The 26,058-nt window shown below is 37.2% G+C and overlaps 1 protein-coding gene across 5 annotated transcripts in view; it reads left to right on the top strand.

The window, feature by feature from the left end:
* The window catches only part of NR3C1 (nuclear receptor subfamily 3 group C member 1), a 128,554-nt gene that overhangs the window by 88,764 nt on the left and 13,732 nt on the right, over positions 1-26,058 (top strand). For all 5 annotated transcript variants that reach the window (XM_082650891.1, XM_082650888.1, XM_082650887.1 and 2 more), the window contains exons 3-7: positions 6,517-6,680; positions 12,712-12,828; positions 19,346-19,624; positions 20,112-20,256; positions 24,103-24,233. In XM_082650891.1, coding sequence (XP_082507017.1) covers positions 6,517-6,680; positions 12,712-12,828; positions 19,346-19,624; positions 20,112-20,256; positions 24,103-24,233 — 836 coding nt within the window. The remainder of the gene's footprint in view (positions 1-6,516; positions 6,681-12,711; positions 12,829-19,345; positions 19,625-20,111; positions 20,257-24,102; positions 24,234-26,058) is intronic.

Below are 26,058 nucleotides of genomic sequence, written 5' to 3'. Positions count from 1 at the left end.
TAACTGCAGTATACTCACAGTTAAAGAAGAAAGCAAGCCAGTTCCACTTAAAGATACCTTTGAGGAAGCAATATACTAATTCACTTAAATCTCCACCCTTTAATATATGTGTCTTCTTAATATCCATTTTGTGTAAAGCACTTATGCTGCATATAGTATTTGGTGGTTGTCTCAAACAGTCTTACATGTGCTTTTCTTTAAGTTGAGAGTTGAACAAACTACTTTTTTCATGGTATAGAATGGATAAACTACGGGTTTTCAGCCTTGGGAATTTGGCAAATGTTTTCTCAGAAATGACTGAAGTCAGCTTATCACTTCAAGGAAGACAAGTGACAGTACCTGTTGCCAATCAATAAAAATTAGAGTTTCCCAAACAAAATGCAGAATTTTGGAAACCTTGTATCTACCACTGTGAGCTTGACAAATACAACTCTTACATTGTATAATGAACTGTGTCAACATTTGGAAGATCTGCATAACTTAGTGAGCCAGTATTTTCCAAATGACTAATGCATGATAGTTCAACATCATGCATGGGTAAAAGATCCATTCAAAGTACAAGACAGACCAGTGGATTTTAATGTAACACAGGTACAAAAAAGCGCACTGATAGGGTTTTAGATTCCTCATTGCAACACTAACGTTTACGAAACTAAACTGTCGATTTTTGGTGCAGAATCAAGAAAGAATATCTACAATTACCTGAACTTAAGTTTCTGGAGGACCATTAACCTTCCCCTGTCTCACAGAGAACATTCTTCAAAGCACTTCTCATTCCTTGGGATCCTCCAGAAAGGAAGGAGAAGTTGGGGGAAGGGAGAAAAAAGAAGTTAATGCCTGAGGGTTAAGGAGAAACATATTGTTTGATGATCACCAAGTGTGTGCCACTACTTTATGTAACTCAAATATATAATCTACACAGAAGGTCCTAAAATGGTACTAATAAGGAAAAAGAGTCAAGGGTTTATCAGCCAGCCACTGTCACACAGTTGTTAAAGCACTGGAGCTAGGATGTAAGTCCAGATTTGTCTATATATATAGCGGAATCACTTCCTAGTAGTACTACCATGACACTGAAGCAGCCAAAAATATTCTGCTACTCCTACCTAGATGAAAGTTTCTAGGTCCACTGTCATTTCAGTAACACATTTTCATGTATGATATGACCTCTGTATCATCCTCACAGTGCCTGGCATACAGATACCAGGAATCATGTGCTGAAAGGGTGTAATTTACCTGCACGTTTTACATGTTTCTTAAGGTGTGTGTAACTTCCATCCATCCGTGATCCTCCTTTCATCAACTGCCTTTCTTGCAAGAAAATTAAATAGAAAAACCTGCTTTATACGTATCTTTTCTCTAATGTAAACTCAGTAGCCTCAGGAATAACGATGTCCAGCACTCTTTCCATTTTGAGTGGGAGACAGCATTCAAGTATTCACCTGAAACAACACATTTTGTTATTTCCACTCTTCACTTAAAAGAAAGTTCTCTGGATACAGTCAGTTCATAATAGAACCTCTTAGCATCTCCAGAATGTTTGTTTGACACAGCTGTAAACACACACTGAGCAAAAGACCGGGACAATTCAGCTTTTCTGTTCAAAAGCGGGTGTAGGGCTTCCCTGGTGGCGCAATGGTTGAGAGTCCGCCTGCCGATGCAGGGGACACGGGTTCGTGCTCCCACATGCCGCGGGGCGGCTGGGCCCGTGAGCCATGGCCGCTGAGCCTGCGCGTCCGGAGCCTGTGCTCCGCAACGGGAGAGGCCACAACAGTGAGAGGCCCGTGTACCGCCAAAAAAAAAAGGGGGGGGTGTAATATGCAGTCTTATTATGGTGTGTGCTTTTTCTTTCTTGTTGTCACGTGTCCTTATTAAAAGATGATGATTCTGTATGGTTTTCCTTTGAGTTCTAACCATTTTGTTGAACCCCCGCCCTTTTAGCAGTATCATAGGGTCACAGTTGCAATTGAATAACATTTTGTGTTCTTTCATTTCTCCCAATGGGGTTCACTGTAGGCCATCATGGTGCTCATATTTGTGTGACAAAAACTGATTTTTTTTCATTGATGTCAGTGGTACACTTAGCAGCTTTCCATGTATTTAGTTTTTATCTGATGTAGCCTAGAATGACTGCCAGAAGGGATGCCGAAGGCCTGACTTAAGTTCCAGATTCTTAGTTGCAGTTTGATCAGTCCATTTGTTCATGTAGTTTTTTTTTTTTCTTTTTTTTTTTATGTCTGCATTGGGTCTTCATTGCTGCGCGCGGGCTATCTCTAGTTGCGGCGAGCAGGGGCTACTTTTCATTGCAGTGCACAGGCTTCTCATTGCGGTGGCTTCTCTTGTTGCAGAGCACAGGCTCTAGGTGCATGGGCTTCAGTAGTTGTGGCTCACGGGCTCTAGAGTGCAGGCTCAGCAGTTGTGGCGCGTGGGCTTAGTTGCTCCGCGGCTTGTGAGATCTTCTCGGACCAGGGCTCAAACCTGTGTCCCCTGCATTGGCAGGAGGACTCAACCACTGTGCCACCAGGGAAGCCCTGTTCATTTAGTTTTAACTTTCTCTTTTGTTTGCCATCTCTAGCTCACAGTTGAGTGGCCTGAACGTGTTTTGCATGTGCTCTAATTATAACTGAGAATTTGGGAATACTGTCCTAGATTTTAGACTTAATACTACTTACATAATACTTATATCAGGCTTTCTCATAAAATCTTGTTTTCCTGAAAGAGAAAAGAATGAACATTTATCAGGTGCCTGCTGGAGGGAGGGAGGAACTATGTGCTAGACTTTCTGTGTGTTCTCTTGTTTTCACAACACACACACAGGTGATGTCCTTCGAGTTTACTTGTGAGAAAACAGAGGTTCAAAGTAGTAGATACCTATCCAAGGTCACATAAGCTTTGAAATGGTAGAACTGGGATCTGAAACATGTCAATTTGACCACAAACAGGCTCCCTGATCAACCTCCAACAACTGCGTGACCTCATCTAGAGGTGATGGCATCCTTTTCACAGGGTTGTTGAGAGGACAGATGAGATTCTATTCATGAAAGTGTTTTAATACTATAAAATACTACCAAAGTACTGTTTAAACATTTTTAATACGTATTTCTGTGTGTGTGTGTGTGTGTGTGTATATATATATATAATTAGTTGAGGAAACATTGTAGAGTTAACCTTTCAAATCAATAAATATTGCACTTATTTTCCATAAACTAAATATACAAACAACTGGATGGTCCCTAAAAATAGATGTCAGATGACAGAGATTGGCTGAGCAGGAATAGGAGCATCTTCAGAACAGAAGCCAAGGAATTTTTTGCTTCCCTAACACATTGCTCTGTTCACTCACTCCAAGACCTTCCTACTTCTCTGTAAAACTCTGGCCCAGAGCAGCTCTGCTACATTAGTCACAAGTTTCCATTAATCAAGGATGGTTCGTGCCAGACCTACAGCAGAGTCATTTCAGGTTATTCTCTTCCATTGTAGGCTTTCAATATGCACTCAGTACACTCTCCCAAATCTAGCAGGGGATCAATGCCTTGTGATGCAGAAGCATCCAGAAATTCTCCTTGACAGTGTTCAGAGAACAATATGAAACTCTGGGGCCTATTCCCAGAACTGGAGTGGTGGGAATGCTGTCAGTCGCTAAGCCTCTAGATAAACATAGGGTTGGCTAGCTTCGTTTGAGGACAGAATTCAGGGGGAGCTTTGGAGTTTATCGACCTAATTATTTAAAGTGACATTTACAAAACAAATTGTCATTCTACAATTAACTTTAAAACTTTTTAAATATTTATTTATTTAAAATGTTTGGCTGTGTTGGGTCTTCGTTGCTGGGCGGGGGCTACTCTTCGTTGCAGTGTGCAGGCTTCTCGTTGCGGTGGCTTCTCGTTGCAGAGCACGGGCTCTAGGCGCGCAGGCTTCAGTAGTTGGGTTCATGGGCTCTAGAGCACAGGCTCAGTAGTTGTGGCGCACGGGCTTAGTTGCTCCACGGCATGTGGGATCTTCCTGGACCAGGGCTCAAACCTGTGTCCCCTGCATTGGCAGGCAGATGCTTAACCACTATGCCAGCAGGGAAGTCCAACTTTTAACTTTTATTCCAAAAATAGAATAACAAAAAGATGTTACTTAATAAATACAATTTCTAACCATGTTAATTACCCAAACAATTTCTTAAGTCAGTTTGCTCTGTGATTTAGTTTAAGCATATTTGTAATTGAGATTTAATAATAATTTATTATTTATGAATAATTTATCCCTAAATGCCATCTCTTTTAGAGAATAGGCAGATAAAGAAAATCTCAGGGAGAGATTTCTTATATAGGTGATGAACAATACCCTTTTAATGTGTAAAGTTCCAAAATCAACAGAGTGCTACCATCCATATGTTTGAAGAACACATGACCAGAGAAGGAATTAGCAGTCTCTAGAAACTATTTTCAGGGACTCTTTTTAGTTACACAAGGTTAGCAAGGTTAGGAACTCTTTTGAGTTATACAGTACACAATACAGTTTTGGTTCTAAAGTTAGCATGTAAGATGAACATTCGTTAGAAATATACAACATTGGAAACCACTGTATCATCTATAATGAAGGTTTTATAGTTAATCTTTCCTCTAACATTAAAGGGATCACTGTTTCGTTGGTTTATAAAAATATATCTTTATAAGCAAATGTGGCAAAATGTTGAGAATTGGTGAGTATAAGTAAAGACTATACATCCATTGCACAATACTTTCAACTTTTGAGTGTCTGAAAATTCTCAAAACAACAAGTTAGAAAAGGAATATTTATCTTTTGTGGTGAGAAATCTACAAAATGAAAACAAGACCTAGCAGGAGAAGCAGATTCCCATTTTCCATCTTTTTCTCCAGGGCATATGTACACAGAGTGGGGAGGGCAGCATAGTCCTTACTGTTGAAAGCCCAGTGCTGGAAAAAAGTCTTACTTGCTGCAAGCCAGACTAGAAAGTTGTAGGAGGTAATGTTTCTGCACCATTCTCTTCTAAGTCATAAAAAACTGTCATTTCAGCTAGGATGACATTGGAAATGAGAGATGCTGGACCAAACTTTAATACAGTCATACCTCAGAGATACTGCTGGTTTGGTTCCAGACCACAGCAAGAAAGAAAATGCTGCAATAAAGCAAGTCACTTTCCAGTGCATATAAAAGTTATGTTTACACTATACTATAGTCTGTTAAGTGTGCAGTGTGTCTGAAAAACAATGTATATACCTTAATTTTAAAATACTTTGTTGGGCATATACCCAGAGAAAACCATAATTCAGAAAGACACATGCACCCCAATGTTCATTGCAGCACCATTTACAATAGCCAGGTCACGGAAGCAACCTAAATGCCCATCGACAGACGAATGGATAAAGAAGATGTGGTACATGTATACAATGGAATATTACTCAGCCATAAAAAGGAACAAAATTGGGTCATTTGTAGAGATGTGGATGGATCTAGAGACTGTCATACAGAGTGAACTAAGAAAGAGAAAAATATCGTATATTAATGCATATATGTGGAACCTAGAAAAATGGTACAGATGAACCGGTTTGCAGGGCAGAAATTGAGACACAGATGTAGAGAACAAACCTATGGGCACCAAGGGGGGAAAGTGGTGGGGGGGGTGTGTGATGAACTGGGAGATTGGGATTGACATGTATACACTAATATGGATAAAATAGATAACTAATAAGAATGTGCTGTTATAAAAAATAAAATAAAATTCAAAAATAAAAAAAAAATACTTTGTTGCTAAAAAACACTAACCATCTGACAATTTTGCAGCATGTGTTAAGTGCAATAAAGTGAAGCACAATAGAACAAATTATGTGTATATTGTAAGAAATTTTAACTCAAGCAGAGGAATGGGTAGAATTGTAATGAGACTTGAATGAAATTAGAAAGATCCCTGTACAATATCTTAAAATTAGAGGAAAAAAAATGATGTCCTAAGGAATCTTCGGCGGTTGATGGAATATATACTATATCTCTTGATCATGGTGGTAGCTACACAATTATCCATGTAACAAAACTCATCAATTGTACACTTACAAATGGTTAATGTTATTGTATGTAAATGATACTTTAGTAAAGGTGATTATAAACAACTCCCAAGCAACTAAAAATTATAATATCTAAGTCCATTCTTTTTAAGGGATACGTTTTTTTTTTTTTTTTGCCACGCCCCATGGCTTCTGGGATTTCAGTTCCCCGACCAAAGATTGAACCTGGACTACGGCAGTGAAAGTACCAAATCCTAACCACCAGACCCCAGGGAACTCCCAGGGAATACTTAAAAAGAAATTACCTCACTCTTAATTTTGTATAGAAGAATAAAACGTTATTTGACTATATCTAGGTAGGATATTTTAATGCTTGCTAGTACTTGAAGCCAGAGTTCAGTGTGAACATGCTCACTGTGGAGTGAGAAGGTAAGAGAACTGTATTTTGATACTTCTGTGACAGTCATGACAGTTAAATCGTCACACTGCTTTCTTCCTTTTTTAGCCCTGGAATGAGACCAGATGTAAGCTCTCCTCCATCCAGCTCCTCAGCAGCAACGGGACCACCTCCCAAACTCTGCCTAGTGTGCTCTGATGAAGCTTCGGGATGTCATTATGGGGTCTTAACTTGTGGAAGCTGTAAAGTATTCTTCAAAAGAGCAGTGGAAGGTAGTGTGTGTTTTGAAGAGTTTTATTATTTCTCTGGTTCCTATTTCTCAGAGTGGATTCTGAAATTTCTATTATATGCAAAGCCCATTAAGGCTAGAAGTCAGTAAAAGCAGGGGGAGGAGGGTAGCTCCTAAGTGCTCTAGTGGGGAAGAGATACTTTAAAAAAGAAACTAGAATAAAATAGAAAACTATAAACTGAAGGGAGGGAGTATGGTCAGAGAACAGAAGATAACTAAGAAAGTGCTATCATGTGAAATGATGGTGTTAGGTTTCAGCAGTAACTAGTGCTCATTGTGTTAGTATTATGGGCTTTAATTCCCATGAATTAGCTGGTTTTAAAGCCACCAACTATTCCAGTCTGGCAAAAATGAGTGATAATGAGAACTATGAGGGGGAAAAGTGTTTTGTTTTGTTTTCCAATAAGCCAGGCCTGTGCTTTGTGGTATAAATGTGGTGTAAGACCTGATCCCTGCTCTCTGGGAGGTCACAGTGTACTTGGAAGTGAAAGATGACTTAACAGTTACAAGGTACAGAGATTATAATACAGAGGAGCAAGTGACAAACTGCCTGAGGTCAGGAAAGAAGGTGTTTTAGAGGAGGTGACTTCACTTGACAAGTATATTCATGTAAATTTTACCCTTGTTACAGATTCAGCCTGCACATCAGCTCCTTACAGAAGGAAAAATTCATTCCATAAGCAGATTATTGGAAGTCACACTAAAATTTTCTAATATGACCAGTGAATCCTCTTAGAAAAAAACTGTTTTGTAATTTGGTTATTTGTAAAGCATTTGGAAGGCGGTGTGGCCTGAATGGATTACCTAAAGCTCTGATTAGATAATTAGATTTTTAAAAAATTAACGTATTCATTCACAGTACGAGAAAGATTATTATCTGGCTTCAGTTGAGTTTGCATGTCCTTAAGAGTTAGATGAGTCATTTTCTTTTGTTTGGATTGCTTTTCATATATTAACAAACTATAAAATTACTTGTGTTATCCCGCAGAGAGCACAGGGATGCAGGCTTTAACTAGTTTGGTATCATCCAACTACTCAGTAGAGTCATTAAGTAAAGCCCACCCCTAATTAATGCTATGTCTCTAACAAAGTAGATGTTATTTACCACAGACAGAAGCTTCTTCTTGTCCTTACTTTATTCAGCACTTTCTTCACTGATTAGTTCTTTCCATGGTATATATAAATGCAGTGATAACAGTATTATAGTATTTCTGTACATCAAAATAATATTGACAAATTTTAATTCTGAAAGTGAAATTCAGAATGAGACAATGGAGCCTTAAGAGAAATACAGGAATTAAAAAAAATTTTTTTTCATTTGTCCTCATTTTAACTAAAATCATTCCTTAAAACAGGGCTACAAATTCCAATTCCAATGCCTACAGGGACTGAGTGTGGGTCATTCTGGCCAAATATAATACAACTGGGCAAGGAAGGGCAGTTATTTATGTTAGAGAGTGCAAGCATGCCCTACCTAAAAGCGTCCAAATGCAATTTAAAAAAGAAGAAAAAAGCTAAACATACTACAAATAAGACATCACTGCAGGCCATATGCCCTCTGGCCTTAATCTCTGCTTTAGAATTAAATTCTTATACTTGTTTTAAGGTAAAATTTCATTGAATATTAGCTATACTATTTCAAAATGTATATCATACAAGTATTTCAGTTAAATATGATAGCTAGATTACATGATTAATAAGAAAAGGTTAAAATGTGAACTGTGTTAAGTAAATCCTTTATTTGGACTTAAATTTTCTCCAGGGTCACTTCCAGCTCTAAAATTCTGTAATCATTTGCTAAACTAACTTCATGGCAGTTCTACTTTTCCTTTCTAGACATGATAGAAATCTGTTTTTAAGTCCAGATACATATTTTGGAGCACTTTCTTGAACACTTACAAAGATGAAGCTTGTATGATTTTCATTACACTACATTCATTCCATTTTTTTTAACACCTGCTAGATATTATAGGTTGTCCACCAAACTGGCAAAGTATTGTAAATACCCAAACATTTAAATATTTTTAGGAAATTTGCAAAAGTTTTACTTATTTATTATCCATACAACCCAGATCGAGGATTGATATTTTGAATTTTTTCATTCATTATTCTAGGAGTTGCTTTTTTGCATACAGAGAAGAATTTGGGTAGCTCCATTTCTTTAGATGTATACTAGCTGAATGATCTTTTTTTTCGCTGAGTCCCTTTTTCTTATGTTCCCTTTGCACAAATTGCATATAATCTTTGTTGGTGGGTCATAATGGAGATGGATATCAGCTACCCTTCATTTATGATGTACCAAGCACTATGTTTTATATGTCATACCACTTAATTAACAGCTCTGTGGGATCTTAGATGCTATTATGATCCATATTTGATAGACTAGGAAACTGAAGTTCACACAGTTTGACAGAGCTAGGATTCAAACATAGCCGTCTCCAAACAGGCTCTTAATCTCAATGCTATACTGACTTCCTGAAAGGATAAAAATCACATCTCCTGGCGGTTTATAATCTAGTTAAATACTGAGATGAAAGCAATAACAAGGGAATTATTTACTAGCTAGTGTTTATTGAGTGCTTACAATGTGCTAGGCACTATTTTAAGAACCTTCTACACAACTGCCTTTAACCCTTGCAGAAGCACAGCAAGGTAGGTGCTAATTTTCCAACTTTACAGATGGAGAAACGGGGGGTTCGGAAAGGTTAATAAACATTACTAAGATCACACAGCTAGGCAGTAGAGCTGCAAATCAGACCAAGGGCTTCCTGGCCCTTTGCCAAGTGCACTTTGCACTATACCACACTGTTTTTGAGAGCAGTAAAGAAAGATGCTCAAGCTGACAGTCACAGTTCACATTTGAAACGTGGATACTTCCAATAGGGTATACAAACTACAGAAAACCCTAGGACGTGCCCTTTGCTGTGCTGCCCATTTCCTATACCACTTTCATTATCTCGATCATGTCCAAGCATCACTGTTCTATTTGCTACCTAATATTTTTCTTGGATCACTCTTCTTTATAACTTTATTTTAAAACAACTTTACTATCTCTACTGTATTAGTTATCTATTGATGTGTAACAAATTACCCCCAAAATGAGTAGCTTAAAACAAGAGATGTTTATTATATCACGCAGCTTCTGAGAGTCAGGGATTTGGGAGCAGCTTATTAGCTGGGTAGTCCTGGGACTCTCATGAAGTTACATTCAGACTGTTGGTGGAAGCTGCAGTCATCTGAAGGCTTGAGTGGGGCTAGAGGATCCACTTCCCAGCCCATTAACATTGCTTTTCGCAGGAAGCTTCAGTTCCTCATTATGTGGGCCTCGTCTAGTGCTGCTCTCAACATAGCAGCTGGCCTCCCCTGGAACAAATGATCCACAAGAGAGGCTGTGACAAATATGGGAACATAATATCTTTATAACTTAATCTCAGATGTGATATACTTGTCACTTGTGCTGTATTTTATTGGTCACACAGACCAGTGCTGGTATAGTTTGGGAAGGGACTATCTAAGAGTGTGAATACCAGGAGACAGAGACCACTGGGGGCCATCTTGGAGGCTGGCTACCACATCTACCAGAAATAGAAATAGAATCAATTGCCAAAAATAGATTTTTACCATAAAAATATAAATACAATGCAAACAAAACAATGTTGAGAAATTCCAGCTGGCCCGAAGGCTCTTCTCCTGACATCTGCTCTCTCTTTTTAGTTAGAAAGGGAATTTACCAAGTGGTAAAGGACACAGGAATTCCAAACTAAGATGTCTTATTGTCTTATCAAAATGATTGAATTGACAGGGAGTGACTATTAGTGGTACATGTCCATGCCTTGTAAATAGTGACCACTATTCTTTTTATAGATAACACACCTAAAGGCTTGTCCAACTTCATACTAATAACCAGAAAGAGCCGATTTGAACTTACGAAGGTACAATGCCCCCTGATCGTGTAGCTCAGATTCTTAAAAAATGTGCTCGAGACATGCCTGGGATAAAGAAATCATTATTAGCATAGCATGCACATTCTCATCTTTTGGTTAGATATAAATAACGCACTGAAACTTTTTCTGTGTTTAGCAATGAGTAATTTTTTCAATTAACTACAGGACAGTGATTCAGGGATATTCTTATGGGGTAGAACTTCTGTGTATTATAACTGCTTCAATTATGATGGCATCTGTTGTTCCTACTTAAACTGTATAGAGGATAGAATTATTGCATTAGTGCTTCCATTTCATGTCCAAGTAAGGAAGCTAGCAAACTTACACAATACAGAAAGGAATTGAAACAGCTCGTACAGACATTTGGCATTGGAGAACAACTCTGGAACAAAGCTGAATTGTAGACCATTAGTCAATTCTGTGGCCTATTTCTCACAAAGAATTGAACCTGATACAGTTAACCATCTACCCCAAACTAATGCTTAACAAGCAGTATGATTTAACATGTTAGGAAGAAATGAATATAGTTTATTTTCATCCAAGTCAAGTAGATTATTCTATGCATAAAGTATCTTTTCCCAGAAGTTAGACTAGGTATATTCAACCTAATGAATTGATGATTATGATTTTTTCTCCTTTCTTTGAATATGATTTATTTTTGAGAAGACAAATGTCCTGTAGTCTTCTGAAGACCATCCCCTCTAGTGTAAAGACACAGACTCTTAATTATCTAGTGTATCTATTTAGATATGCTGGTCTTGTGTAGGAGGATCCTTTCAGTTTTTGCCAGGCTAGCAAATCTTCAGATAGTTTTCTTCAACAAAAGAGGGTACAATTGAGGGGAGGGAGAGGGTAGGAAGACTTTCTGTCTGTCCCTTTTTTTGTTGTTCTTTTTAATTTATTTATTTATTTTTGGCTGCATTGGGTCTTCGTTGCTGTGCGCGGGTTGTGGTGAGCGGGGGCTACTCTTCGTTGCGGTGCGCGGGCTTCTCATCGTGGTGGCTTCTCATCGTGGTGGCTTCTCTTGCTGCAGAGCACGGGCTCTAGGCGCGCAGGCTCAGTAGCTATCGCCCGAAGGCTTAGTCGCTCCACGGCATGTGGGATCTTCCCAGACCAGGGCTCGAACCTGTGTCCCCTGCTTTGGCAGGCAGATCCTTAACCACTGCACCACCAGGGAAGTCCCTTTTAAATTTTCCTTGAAAATTTTTGACAGGTGAAAACTGCATTTCTGCCTCTTAGCACATTTAATACTGTGTGGCAGAAGATTTTAAACAGTTAACGATCTTTAAATAATGAACAAATCTCCCTAAGTCCTATATACAGTAGCTTAGTTTGCCAAGTCTGTGATACACCTAACTAATTGCTGGCAACCTTAACATAATTTAAGTGTTTACCTATCACTTTATTTAAAAATTTGGAAGGGGAGCACGCTGTATTTGCATACGGTGGTGCAATGCTGAATTAAACTCATTTTCCTTTTGTGACTCTCACAGTATTTTTAAACCAGTTTCCTCTTTATCTAGTCCTCCTTAGCATTAAGTTAGAAGTCATAATAAAATAATGAGATCTTCTATAAATAGAATAAATAAAATACAGAGATCTTCTGTACTTGTTAGAAGAAACAACTGTTTAAAGCACAATTTAAAGAACAGCTTATCAAGAAAGAGGTTACCCCTGGTAGGTAGGGACTGGAAGGGGGCAACAAGAGGGTTTGTGGGGGAACTGTTCTGCTTCTTGATATGAGAGCTGATTACATGGAAGTGTTTGGCTTATGAAAATTTATTAGGTTAGGTGGTACACTTAGGATTTGTGAGCTTTTCTATATGTATACTGCAGTAGAGTTTTTTTTAATGAACTATGTTTGTCAAACAGAATATGAAAGGCTTTTTATTTTAAGTTGACCTCTCAACTTTGTAATGAATGTAAGAAAGTACACTGTATGTTTCTTAATCAATGCCTTTGGTCCTTGGCTATGTTCCACCCAAAACAACAACAGCAGCAAAGAGCCTCTCCATAAAAATATCCTTTAAGGCCTGTGAAATTTTAACAGTGTCTTTATTTTCCATATAGGACAGCACAATTATCTTTGTGCTGGAAGAAATGATTGCATCATTGATAAAATTCGAAGAAAAAACTGCCCAGCATGCCGCTACAGAAAATGTCTTCAAGCAGGAATGAACCTGGAAGGTAACGTAAAAATATCTAAAATGAACTGTCTCTGCATCATATAAAAATGTATTGTTTTACTTTTTAAAATATACATAAGCAGATGTAATAATTAAAAGTAGGATTTTTTAATGAGTATTTCATATTCTGCTTAAGTTTATTCACCAACTTTTACTGTACACAGTGAGTTCAGTGTAGCCAGACTATATGCTAAGAAAGAAAATTATGTAATAATGAAACTTATAAGACTTGAAGAAACATTACTTTGATCTTTCTTATTTCTTTTTTCAACCTCAAAACTATTTGCTACGGTTAGAAATGTTTTTATACTAGATATAGTTACATGTCCATTATTCTGTTATTTACCTTTTACTTGGCACATATGTGTATATATAAATCTTTTGTTACAAATCTACAGGGGGGAAAAAAACTCCTCAAGGAGGCATTGGATGGGTTTTGTTTGTTCTTCAAGCAAAGAAGAAATCTGAAACTAGTTATAAGTTTCATATCCTGGTTTATATAACAAGCTGTATAATTAAAATTGATCTCATCATTTAAAATCTTTCCTCTGGAAAAAACGTTTGGAATTTTGCCTTAGTTGAAACTGCAAGTTCCATGAAGGTGGTAGTGGTGATCTAGTAACCCCTGTGCACTTTGATTCAACAAGTACTCACCAAGGCAAGCACTAGACATAAAACAGTGTCTGCATTCAACATCAGTAAAATAGTGCCTGTATTCAAGTACTTTACTGTCTAGTTAGGTTGCAGAGTCAAACACAAAATGGTACAGCACACTACAAAAGGAATAGAGAGCTACAGGAGCAAAAGGAAGGTCACCTAATTCTGTCCTAAAAGGCAGGGAAAGCTTCCTAGAAGAAGCAACATTGAATTTTAAATCTAGAGAAGTTGAGTAGGAGTAGGTGGAAAGTAAGGGCAGAGGCATGATCAGACTTGTTATTTTGGAAAGACTAATCTTGTCGAATATGGTGATATTAGAGGGAGCATGGAAACCATGTGGTTCTTTTGACAGAAGAGAGACTGTTGGTGCTATCTAGTACACACTGTGTGTATATGTTTTTAAATATAAAGTAGATTTATGGGTGTGACTGTAGTCTAATTCCCCAAACCAGACACACAACATTATCTTCTCAGGTCTTCATATTACTTCAATAGCAAAAAAGACAGATTAAATTAGTCTTTTCTTCACCATGTTTTACAGACCTTCATGACACACCAGTCACTTTATTACAGAGTGTCAACATGTTAAACATTGCTTTAAAGAAAATGATAGCTGGGACTTCCCTGGTGTTCCAGTGGTTCTCTGCGCTCCCAATGCAGGGGGTATGGGTTCAATTCCTGGTTGAGGAACTAAGATCCTGCATGCTGCACGGTGCGGCCAAAAACACAAAACCCCAAAAATATTTTAAAAAGAAAAAAGAAAATGATCAATGCCCATCTTCTTGTAGGTGTTACAAAAGCTACAGAGATTGATTACACATTCATGTAGAAGTTCACTTTCAGTACCACAAGGATAATTTCTTCTTGTTACCAAAAAACCCAGATAGTTATTCCTAACTTTCTTACATATCACATCTCTGTGCATATTCTAGTTTCATTTTTCTGTTCTCTCACCATTTAAATAAATATATATTAGCCCGTGTCAGGTTTTAGTGCTTGGTTTATATATTTTTTTCTCCAGCCCCAGTTTTTCTACTTTCCTTTAATCCCCATGTTTTCATCTCAGCTATTTTATATTTAGAAATAAGTTTACTCAAAGGACAAGCTCAAATAAAATACTGTCATATCACTAATATAGTGTGGTTGCTTACCCAGTAACATTTTAGATGCTTTCCCAAATACACATAAAGCTTTACTTTGATCTTTGGAGCTTTAAGCTCTTTTGAGCAATTCCTCCCCTATCCCAAGTATAAGGGAATTTTTTTATTCAAAAGAAATAAGATATATCACCTATAAAATAATGATTCTGATGGACCAGGCTAGTAAGTTTGTCCCATTTCTCCTCCTCCTTACAATTTAGTAACAGCTGTAGTGACCTTTGCCTTTACCTCACCGGAAGACCAAGGCAGCGAGTGACATCTCATTTTCTCTGTATTATCAAATATACCATCACTGCCATTTCTAATCAGGTCTTCCGTTGAAAAGTCAACTTTTTTGAATGAATAAAATTTAAACGTACAATTTAAGCTGCAGTTTCTCAAAACACTGAAATAAAAAACCACACGGCATGCTTCTATAAGTTGTCATATAAAATATCAGAATACTGGGGAAACTAGCCTTTGTCAAGAGCTGCTACATGCTAGTCTTTGATATACATTCCTCTACTCAAAGAGGTTATTTTGGACCCTCATATTAAAACCGCCTTCAAGTAGGACCAAGATTATTAACCTCATGTCCACTTACACTACACAGTTCTAGTTTGTTATTTAATCATATATTAGCTATTAGGTAGCACATATCGTGCAGTTGATAATGTAACTCTACTTGTAGAAAAATTTAAAGGAAGGCTTTAAAAAATCTAATAGAGTTTTTGTGTATATGTGGTTTTAGTGTGAAAGCCTCACTTTTGTTTTTAATTATTCCAGTATATATAAAACTTTTATTTGGAGTAGGTATGTGTGTGTCCCAGAAGTATTTGGTGGGCAATAATACTTAATAATACTTAGTACTTAAGCATGAAACACATGGCTGAACTACATTGTTCTTCTTCGTTTTTCTTTAAACAATCTTTAAAAATGGTCTCTTGTTCATCGGAGTGTTTCCCCTAAGCAGTTTCATGATAGCCCTCTCAGAGTAATTTTGCAGAAGCAGTCACCTCTCTCAGAGCCCAGTGCTCTCCATAAATGTAACTTAGTACTGCAAGTGCTGTATTTTGATACTGTTGCTCCATACCAAGTGACTCTCAAGATTTATTTTAAGGCAACCTTCTTCACTGCTTAAAGTGCCTGGCATTTGAGTACAGTAAGTTTTTTAATGGTGATCCTAAATGTTTTTTCATTTTAAGGTGTATTGTAATTATTCCTAATTATAGTTTTATTTTTGTCATGAGGGTCAAGTGGAACTTATAGGCAAGGAGGCTTATGGTATCAGATTTCATAACTAACATTTTTAAGCTAAGTTTTAAGCTAAATAAGATTTCTTTACTTTTCTTAAGAATGAAATGGAGCTATCACAGACTCGTGAACACTTCTGTAGCGATCATATATTGACTGCTAATCTCCTGTATGCTCCAACGGGTCAGGAGCTTAGAGGAAAATCTTATTAACTAAATTGTGATTAAAAATAGTGATTGCTTAACTAATTCAGTTAACGACTCCTTGCCACAGTTATGTGAAAATAGTACAGAGTCAGCACAACACAGTTGGGCTCAATAGGCCTTTCTGAGCTTGAAGCATCAGTTCTTAGATAAGCAGTAAGAAATTAAACTGATTATATATTGAGTACAGAAGATGATTTTTTACCTTTGATCTTTATTTTTTTACGTTTTTATTTTTTATTGAAGTATATAGTTGAATTACAGTGCTGTGGTAATTACTGCTATACAGCAGAGTGACTCAGTTATACATATATATGCATTCTTTTCATATTCTTTTCCGTCATACTGTATCACAGGATATTGAATATAGTTCCCTGCGCTATAAATTAGGGCCTTGTTATTTATCCATTCTGTATGTACCAGTTCGCATCTGCTAATCCCAAACTCCCAATCCAGCCCTCCCCCACCACACTCTCCCTTGGCAGCCACCAGTCTGTTCTGTGTCTGTGAGTCTGTTTCTGTTTTGTAGATAGGTTCATTTGTGTCCTATTTCAGATTCCACATATAAGTGTTATCATATGGTATTTGTCTTTCTCTTTCTTAGTATGCTGATCTCTAGTTGCATCCATGTTGCTGCAAATGGCATTATTTTGGGGTTTTTTATGTCTGAGTAGTACTCCACTGTGTACATGTACCACATCTTCTTTATCCATTCATCTGTCGATGGAGACTTAGGTTGTTACTGTGAACAGTGCTTCTATGAACATAGGCATGCATGTATCTTTTTGAATTATAGTTTTGTGTGGATATATGCCCAGGAGTGGGATTGCTGGATCATATGGTAACTCTGTTTTTAGTTTTCTGAGGAACCTCCATGCTGTTTTCCACAGTGGTTATACCAACTTAAATTCCCACCAACAGTGCAGGAGAGTTCCCTTTTCTCCACACCCTCTCCAGCACTTCTTATTTGTAGACTTTTTAATGATGGCCATTCTGACTGGCATGAGGTGGTACCTCATTGTAGTTTTAATTTGCATTTCTCTGATAATTAGCAACGTTGAGCATCTTTTCATGTGCCTATTGGCCATCTGTATTTCTTTGGAGAAATGTCTATTTAGGTCTTCTGCCTATTTTTCAAATGGGTTGTTTCTTGTTGTCGAGTTCTATGAGCTGTTTGTATATTTTGGAAATTAAGCCCTTGTCAGTCACATCATTTACAAATATTTTCTCCCAGCCTGTAGATTTGTCTTTTCGGGTTTTTTTAATCGTTTCCTTTGCTGTGCAAAAGCTTGTAAGTTTGATTAGATCTCATTTGTTTATTTTGGTTTTCATTTCTATTGCCTTGGGAGACAGACTTAAGAAAACATTGGTACGATTTATATCAGAATGTTTTGCCTATGTTCTCTTCTAGGAGTTTTTATGGTGAGAAGACTTTAAAATCCTCCAGTTCGTCCTTGTCCTTTCTTCTTTGTTTTAATGTGGAGTGTAGGAACACATATTCTAGACAAATTTTAAGTTATGGTTAATTGAAGTTTTTACCGTACTGTTTCAGTATATTGACTGGGGATATGCATGTTCTTGTTTACTTTGTCAACAGCCAAGTACATTCCATGATTTGGAGATCTGGGTGTCAGTGAGATACCTTTGGTTGTTTAAAGGGTTTCCTTACGTGTAGGAGCTCTTCCTTTTTTAAAACTTTATCACTCCTCTGTAGACTTGGACTATGTGAATTCAAAATATTCTGCAACTGTATTTTACCACCAGTTGTGGCAATGATCATTCTTATACAGCGCTTAACATGTGCCAAGAACTGTTTTACACATTTTATATATTTTAACTGACTTAGTTATCAACGGACCCTATGAGGTAGGTACTAATATTATCCTCATTTTACAGAAGAGGAAACTAAGGCCCAGGGAATAACTTGCACAGATACCCAACTACTCAGTGGCAGAGCCAGGATTATATTCAAACATGCTGGTTTCATATTTATGCTCTCTCTACTACTACAGCCTAGTGTATCTTCAATAGAGCGTGGTAAAATAAATTAGAACAGATCTATCGTGATCCTGTTTCTCTGTTTTGAAATGTTAACTAAAAATTCTTAAATGTCTCAGCACAGAGCACAGTAAGAAATGGGACCATTCTATTCAGTGTAAACAGCAGGGTTTTTTCCCTTTCTAACACTGTACATTGAGATACATAGTTCTTGCCACCACATCTGTCCTCCACAAACTAGGTACTTTGGCATTTTAGGGACAGAGGATCTAATAGTGATTAGCATTTACTTTTTCTTCTTTCATACAAATTACATTCCTTGCCCTTCCTTGGAGTTCTGAGTGCTTTCTCTTTAGGAATACTAAAATTCTTTTCTTGCCTAATATTTTTATTTGTCACTAGAACAAGTAAATTCAAGAGTGAATACTAAAAAATCTATAGAATCCATGCTGTAATTTGACTATACTGTTCCAAACTAAGTCAAAAATAAAAGATGGTTTTAGTTACTTTATAAATTACATGAAAATGGATACTTTAGGCTTACAGAGTCATGAATATAAATCTCTCATAAAAGGGAAATTATCCACTGGTAATTTATGTAAAGAAATTTGAAGTTTTTGTCTTCATCTCCACAAAGGTTTTTAAGTCCCATATAGTATCCATCATATAACGGTAAAAAGTAGATTCTTCTGCTGTTAGAACTAATACTGTTTGTTTTTAGTGTGTGATCTCCTATGTCATCTTACTGTCTTGATAAGAAGGGGACTTTGTGCAAGCGTATAAACGGTATCACTGTCTTCATTACATATACCCATAATTAGATTAACCGTAAGCCACAGTTACTAGTCTGGGATTACAAACTGAGATTCTTTCTTTCAGTTGATAATAAAAGTAATTTGCTTTGTATAACTAATGACAGTTTTTACTTTGGAGAGAAACTGAAACAGAAATTACTTTATGGAAGAATCTAGGTGAGTGATTTGTTTATATTGTTTTAACATAGTGTTGTAAGACAATTTGATATAAAGTATAACTATAATGAAGAATGGCTTATCTGTAGAGGAAATTAATAAATGAACGGTTCCTCTTGATCCTTTGCTTTCAGGCAAAAATGTGTTTTTCTCTTATCATAATTGCTAAATAAAAGATTTCTCCTCTTTCAAATTAAATAGCTGCAGAAATTAAAATACCTCTTTAATGAACTGTGCTGCCCAGATTTTCCCATTACAGCTGATTTCTGTGTATTTTTTTTTTAATATACCCACAGCTCGTAAAACAAAGAAAAAGATAAAAGGAATTCAGCAGGCCACTACAGGAGTCTCACAAGAAACTTCTGAAAATTCTGCTAACAAAACAATAGTCCCCGCAACGTTACCACAACTCACCCCTACCCTGGTGTCACTGCTGGAGGTCATTGAGCCGGAGGTGATATATGCGGGCTACGACAGCTCCATTCCAGATACAACTTGGCGGATCATGACTACACTCAACATGTTAGGTGGGCGGCAGGTGATCGCAGCCGTGAAATGGGCAAAGGCGATACCAGGTAAGATGCAAAGATAACGCAACTAAGGCACAAGTCTTAGAATCTTTTAAATAAAACATTCGGGCTTTCTATCGCCCTGGTCCCATGGCCTCCTGCCATCCCCACTCCATCAAGGGGGGAAAGGGTATAAATATCAGGGGAAATTTTTTTTTACCTTAAATTCACTGAATGAGTATCATCCCAGGACAGGACTCTTGGCTTTCTGTTTTACTATTTAGTATAGCATTTTACTATTTAGTCCATATTTACTCACATAGGCAAAAGGTGACAAAAATTGGCAACTCTTATTACATTGAATGCTTTTAAAAAGTACTGAGGGCTTTGGTCTTAACATGTCAGATGACAAAGGAAAACCTGTGCCCACTTTGTGCTTCCTTTCCTCTATCTGTTAAGAGTCCTCCAAAACTGTCTTTGGCAGTTCCCAGAGAGACGATCTTCTCTTTGGCAACTAGAATGTTTCCTCATACCTTTATTCCTCTTAATTCAGGATTCAGGAACTTACATCTGGATGACCAAATGACCCTACTGCAATATTCATGGATGTTCCTCATGTCATTCGCCCTGGGGTGGAGATCATACAGACAATCAAGTTCCAACTTGCTGTGTTTTGCTCCTGATCTGATTATTAATGAGTAAGTCATTTGTGAGTCATTTTCCTTCAGGACTGAATCAATCCTACCAGGTATCTTGGAACTGGGCAAACTTGAAATAGAGTTTATCAATGCTTAAGGCAGACCAAGTGTAATGCAGAGCAAATTACACGTGGCATTATTACTGTAATTTAAGGATTTTTTTTAAATAGTGAGCATCGCTTTGGGTCAGTAAAGTCTACAGCAAGTAAAAAGGAATCTTACTGTGGCCTTGTTTTAATTATGTAACCCTACTTCAGAAAGGAAACAGATGCAGTGTTTGCATTGCATGATGCAATTCATACTGATCTTGCTTTCAGCAGGGACAATTACAGATGGGGATGACAGGTATGGACCCAGAGACAAGAGGTATCTCTTTGCATGGCAAGGCTCACTCAATGTCTGTGACTTGGAAAGAACGTGGGAACAAGATTTTATTTTTAAATTTGGGAGAGAACCAACCACACTTTAAGATTTGATCAATCAGCTATTCTCTAGTCCTCTAGGCCTGTGAAATACTTCAGATATCCATTCCCCCGTACCCCTTGCAGTTGTTGTTTTCCGCCTCCAGTTTATCCTCCATCATGCTAAGTTTTTCTTCCTAATGCAGTTTGATCATATAATGGATCACCCCGACACACAGGTGTCTTCAGTGAGCACTCAGGGCACACTCAGCATGGTTTCTGGCTTTCCAGAATCCAGCCTCACTTTATCTCTCGTTGTTCTCCTTCACATACTCTTTGTTCCCACTCAGCGTGATCTGTTCTTCATACATACCCCTAGCTCATGATGTTCATACCACCATGTAAAACCTCTCTGCTGTACATCCCTAGCTCTTATCCCTTTCTACCTTTTTGTACTCACAGCTTATTTCCTTTATTAGAATGCAAACAGGAGAGTCACACACTCACATATACCTACCCATTGGTCTGGGCACAGTGAAAACTGAAGGAGATTTGTGTTCATGTGAAAAAAGATAAAGATGTTAGAATTGTGAGCTCTGGGTGCTCCTGACTCTGGGTGCTCCTGACTAAGAATTCCCAAAAAATTAATGAAATCTTAAACCACATTATTAGAATAATAGTCTCATTGTACTCTATGTGAGTTAACCCATCATTAGTAGTTTGTGTTCAGGATGCCCTATTAAAAGTAACAGTGACTGTAAATATGTCCAGAGTGGCAAGGAGTTTGGAAATTAACATCAGCTGATGAACAGAGGATGAATGGAGGAAGGGGAAAAGGACACTTGAGAACACTGAGGACAGCCTAAAAAGACATCCTGTGAAGATAAAGCAAACATATTGTTTTATCTGTTGGGTATGCCAGGCATAAAAAGAACAGGTAGAAGTTATACAAGAGCATCTATCTGAGCTGAGCTGAGTGTGAAATGGGAGGGGGCTTGCCTGATGTAGTAAGCTCGAATTATTATATCTATTTTAGTAGAGACTGGATGGTGCTAGCTCTAAATATTTTAAAAGAGGCTGAATTATTGAGTTAGACTTGGGGTGGTTGCTCTATTGGTAATACTTATTTTCCAGCACAGTATTCATTGAATCATATTTGAGTACTTACCAAGTGCCAGACACTATTTGAGAGCTTGAGCTATAAGAGATGAGGCCCCTGCTCACATACTGATGAGGAAAATCAAATAAATGACCAAAATTATTTCAGAGAGCCATGACAGAATAGTGTGGGGGGAGGGGAGAGGGGTATAGGCTACTTTAGATTTGGGGACCACAGAAGGCCTCTCTAAAGAGCTGAGTGCTAAATAGTACAAAGAACAGCTTATAGGAAAGGTAGGGCATCTCAGGCAGAAAAGATGAGTACAAAGGCTGGAAACAACCTTGGCATGTGTAAGGAACTGAGAGAAAGCCACTGAGGATGTTCTATGAGTTTAGAGAAGTGGACAGGGACCGAGTCAAGCAGCATCTTGTAGGCCATGAAATAATAGAGTTTAGATTTTATTCTCGGAGCATGAAGAAGCCAGTGCGCGGGAGAGGGGGAGTTTCAAACAGGGGAACATCAAATACTTACCACACTCCTAATTTGTGCCTGGTACAGTATTAGCAGAGAACTACAGCAGAGAACAAGACAAACAAAGTTCCTGACCTTTATGGCTTACACTCTAGTTGAGGAGACACAGATAAGCATCAAATAAAGAATCTCAGACTGTGATGGAGTTTTTACTAGAGAGAGGCCTTTTTCAGATAGGGTGGCTAGTATTTGAGCTGATGAGACCTGAAGGAGAAGACCAGTCTTCATAGTGAGAAGAAACATGACAAGAGGCATGTGAAATATGTACTATAATCACACTCTTTGTATTCCAAGAAGGGGCCATATCTCTGCCGTCAGTTGGTAGGCACTGCCATGTGGTTCACCAGACCAGATCTCCACACATACTCTTCTACTTTAAAGAAAGAAGTCACCTTGACTATCTGTTGCCAAAAAAAAAGACTGCTCAAAACCACTGCATCACAATTTGACAAGATTTTAAGTTGTTCGATCAAATTTAACTGATAAAAATATGTAGCTTATATGTATATTCAGAGACATTTGAAATTTCTTAGTACTTGCTCCTCATTTCAGAATCTGACCATGCTTGCTTAAAAAGTTAAAAACATGTTGACTGGGCTTCCCTGGCGATCCAGTGGTTAAGACTTCGCCTTCCAATGCAGGGGGTGTAGGTTCGATCCCTGGTTGGGGAGCTAAGATCCCACATGCCTCGCAGCCAAAAATCCAAAACATGATCAATGTTGTAACAAATTCAAATAAAGAGTTTAAGAATGGTCCACGTCAGACAAAAAAATCTTTAAACCAAAACAACATGTTTGACTACATTTACTCTTCTTAGTCACTTGCAATTTGAAGTCATTTAATTGTGATTAAAACTGTGAACAGGTTTATATGAAACACCAGCATATCCTCTTTTATAAAATTAATCTAATTCAGAGTTTTTATTTGGGGGGGGCACTCAAATTTAGACTTAAACAGTTACAGCATAACCTTATAGCATAACCTGGTATTTCTTACATAAAGTAGGAGTTAACAGAAATTTTTTCTCAGTGTTCAACTTTATTGGAGGATAAATGGCTTACAGAAATAGCTTTTAAGTGGGCATTCTTATTTCCCATTCTTGTGTCCTTATGCTGTTGTGATAATAATCATCTTTTTTTTTTTCCTGTTAAGAAGTCCAAGATCACTTTCTGTCAGAAAATTAAAAAAAAAAAACAGCTCTTGAAGTATTTTTAAAAGCATGAATGAGGCTCAGTTTCAGGCTCTTAGTTAGTGTCATTTAAAAAGTCTGAGACTCTATTTGAAAATCATAGATGTGATACTAACTGTTGAGAATCCTAACTGAGAATTCATTTGGGGTACCTTTAGTTGGAAGAATATTCAGTTTCATAATGTCAGTCAGAGGCAGATTTTGAGTATCAGAGTCAAGTTCTAATTCTGACTCTCTACATAACTGTAAACAGTATCACATACAGTTGTCTTTAGAATGGAATGCTGTGAAAGAAAATACCGTTTGATTTTCAAATGGGTAGGATTTAAAACTGTGTTGTCTAACTGGACATATTCAAATACTACCATAAAACCTTTATTTAAATGAATAACTGGTAATAAATTCTGTAGAAATAAATTATAAAATACTTAAATAAAACAAATGTAGAAAAATAATTTCTCCACTATATTAAGGAAAGTTTTCCAAAATTCTAATCCAGAGAGAATTAGCATTAATTGCAATAGTTAGGTGAGTTCATGGCTTTGCAAAATAGAACAAAAAAGTACTTTTTTGGGGAACAAGAATTATTTCTTCCTAACTCAAACACTGATATTTGTCTTTCACAGGCAGAGAATGGCTTTACCCTGCATGTATGACCAATGTAAACATATGCTATATGTTTCCTCTGAGTTAAACAGACTTCAGGTATCTTATGAAGAGTATCTCTGTATGAAAACCTTACTGCTTCTCTCTTCAGGTTGGTAGAACACCTACTCTCTTCTAATATTCACCTGAATATTCAAAAGCATAAAATATAGAAGCCTAGAAACAAAGGTTTATTTGTATGTATACAAAGCACTAATAATTATACCAAGTCTAGTTTCCTGCTAGTCAGGTACCTTAGATTTTCATAAATGTAAATTTTAGAAAGGTACAGCCAGTGATACCAAGATTCATAAGATAGATAGATAGGTATCATGGAGAAATGGAGAAGTATATGAATCACATGGCAAGGAGGAGGCGGGCTCTACCGACCTGTAATATCTACAGCCTTCTTCCTTCCTGCAACCTTTGACAATGCCGAAGACACAGAGAAGGAATGCCAACAAGAATGATTTTTGTTTCTCTACTACACTGTTATTTGGTGACAAATTTTAGTTATACAATGAGTACTACTGCGTATAAGAAATTACGGATGAGACCTAATAAAACTTAAAAGCTTCTGCACAGCAAAGGAAGCCATAAACAAAACGAAAAGACAACCCACAGAAAGGGAGAAAATATTTGCAAACAAAGTGACCAAGAAGGGATTAATCTCTAAAATACACAAACAGTTAATGCAGCTCAATATCAAAAAAACAAACAACCCAATCAAAAATGGGCAGAAGATCTAAATAGACATTTCTCCAAAGAAATACAATGAAATGGCCAAGAGTCACATGAAAAGCTGCTCAACATCACTGATTATTAGAGAAATGCAAATCAAAACTACCATGAGGTATCACCTCACACCAGTCAGAATGGCCATCATCAAAAAGTCTACAAACAGTAAATGCTGGAGAGGGTGTGGAGGAAAGGGAACCCTTTTGCACTGTTGGTGGGAATGTAAATTGATACACCCACTATGGAGGACAGTAAAAAGTTTCTTGAAAAACTAAAAATAGAGCTACCATATGATCCAGCAATCCCACTCCAGGACATATATCTGTAGAAAACCATAATCCGAAAAGATACACGCACCCCAGTGTTCACTGCAGCACTATTTACAATAGCCAAGACATGGAAGCCACCTAAATGTCCATCGACAGAGGAATGGATAAAGAAGATGTGGTAATACACAACAGAGTAGAGTATTAGCCATAAAAAAGAACAAAATGATGTCATTTGCAGCAACATGGATGGACCTAGAGATGGTCATACTGAATGAAGTAAGTCAGGCAGAGAAAGACAAATATCATATGATATTGCTTATACGTGAAATCTTAAAAAAAAAGATACAAATGAACTTATTTACAAAATACAAATAGAGTCACAGATGTAGAAAAACTTATGGTTGCCAAGGGGGAAGCAGGGGGAGGGATAAATTGGGAGATTGGAATTGACATATACACACTACTATATATAAAATAGAAAACTAGTAAGAACCTACCATATAGCACAGGGAACTCTACTCAATACTCTGTAATGGCCTATAGAGGACAAGAATCTAAAAAGAGTGGGTATATGTATATATACAATATAACTGATTCACTTTGCTGTACAGCAGAAACTAACACAACGTTGTCAATCAATTATACTCCAATAAAAATTAATTTAAAAAAAGAAATATGGGAGAAACAGATATAACCTACAAAAGGTGTGCTTGATTACTATTAGAAGGTTGGTTAATGCAGCACTGGAGCTCGACTGCTGGACAGAGGTATTCTATCTAGAGTTTATAGAACAATCTTGAAAGTTTAGATGAAGTTATTGGTGTATGAACTTCAGTGAGACTACTTTCAGCTAGCAAAGCATATTAGAAAACTTCTGAAAAATAGAGTATCTTGTCTATCTTAGTAAAAATACGGCATTTTCAACAAAAA

Source organism: Grampus griseus, assembly GCF_964374135.1.
Source record: "Grampus griseus genome assembly, chromosome: 3".
In the NCBI taxonomy this organism is placed as follows: Eukaryota; Metazoa; Chordata; class Mammalia; order Artiodactyla; family Delphinidae; genus Grampus; species Grampus griseus.
This window is presented reverse-complemented; position numbering and strand designations above follow the sequence as displayed.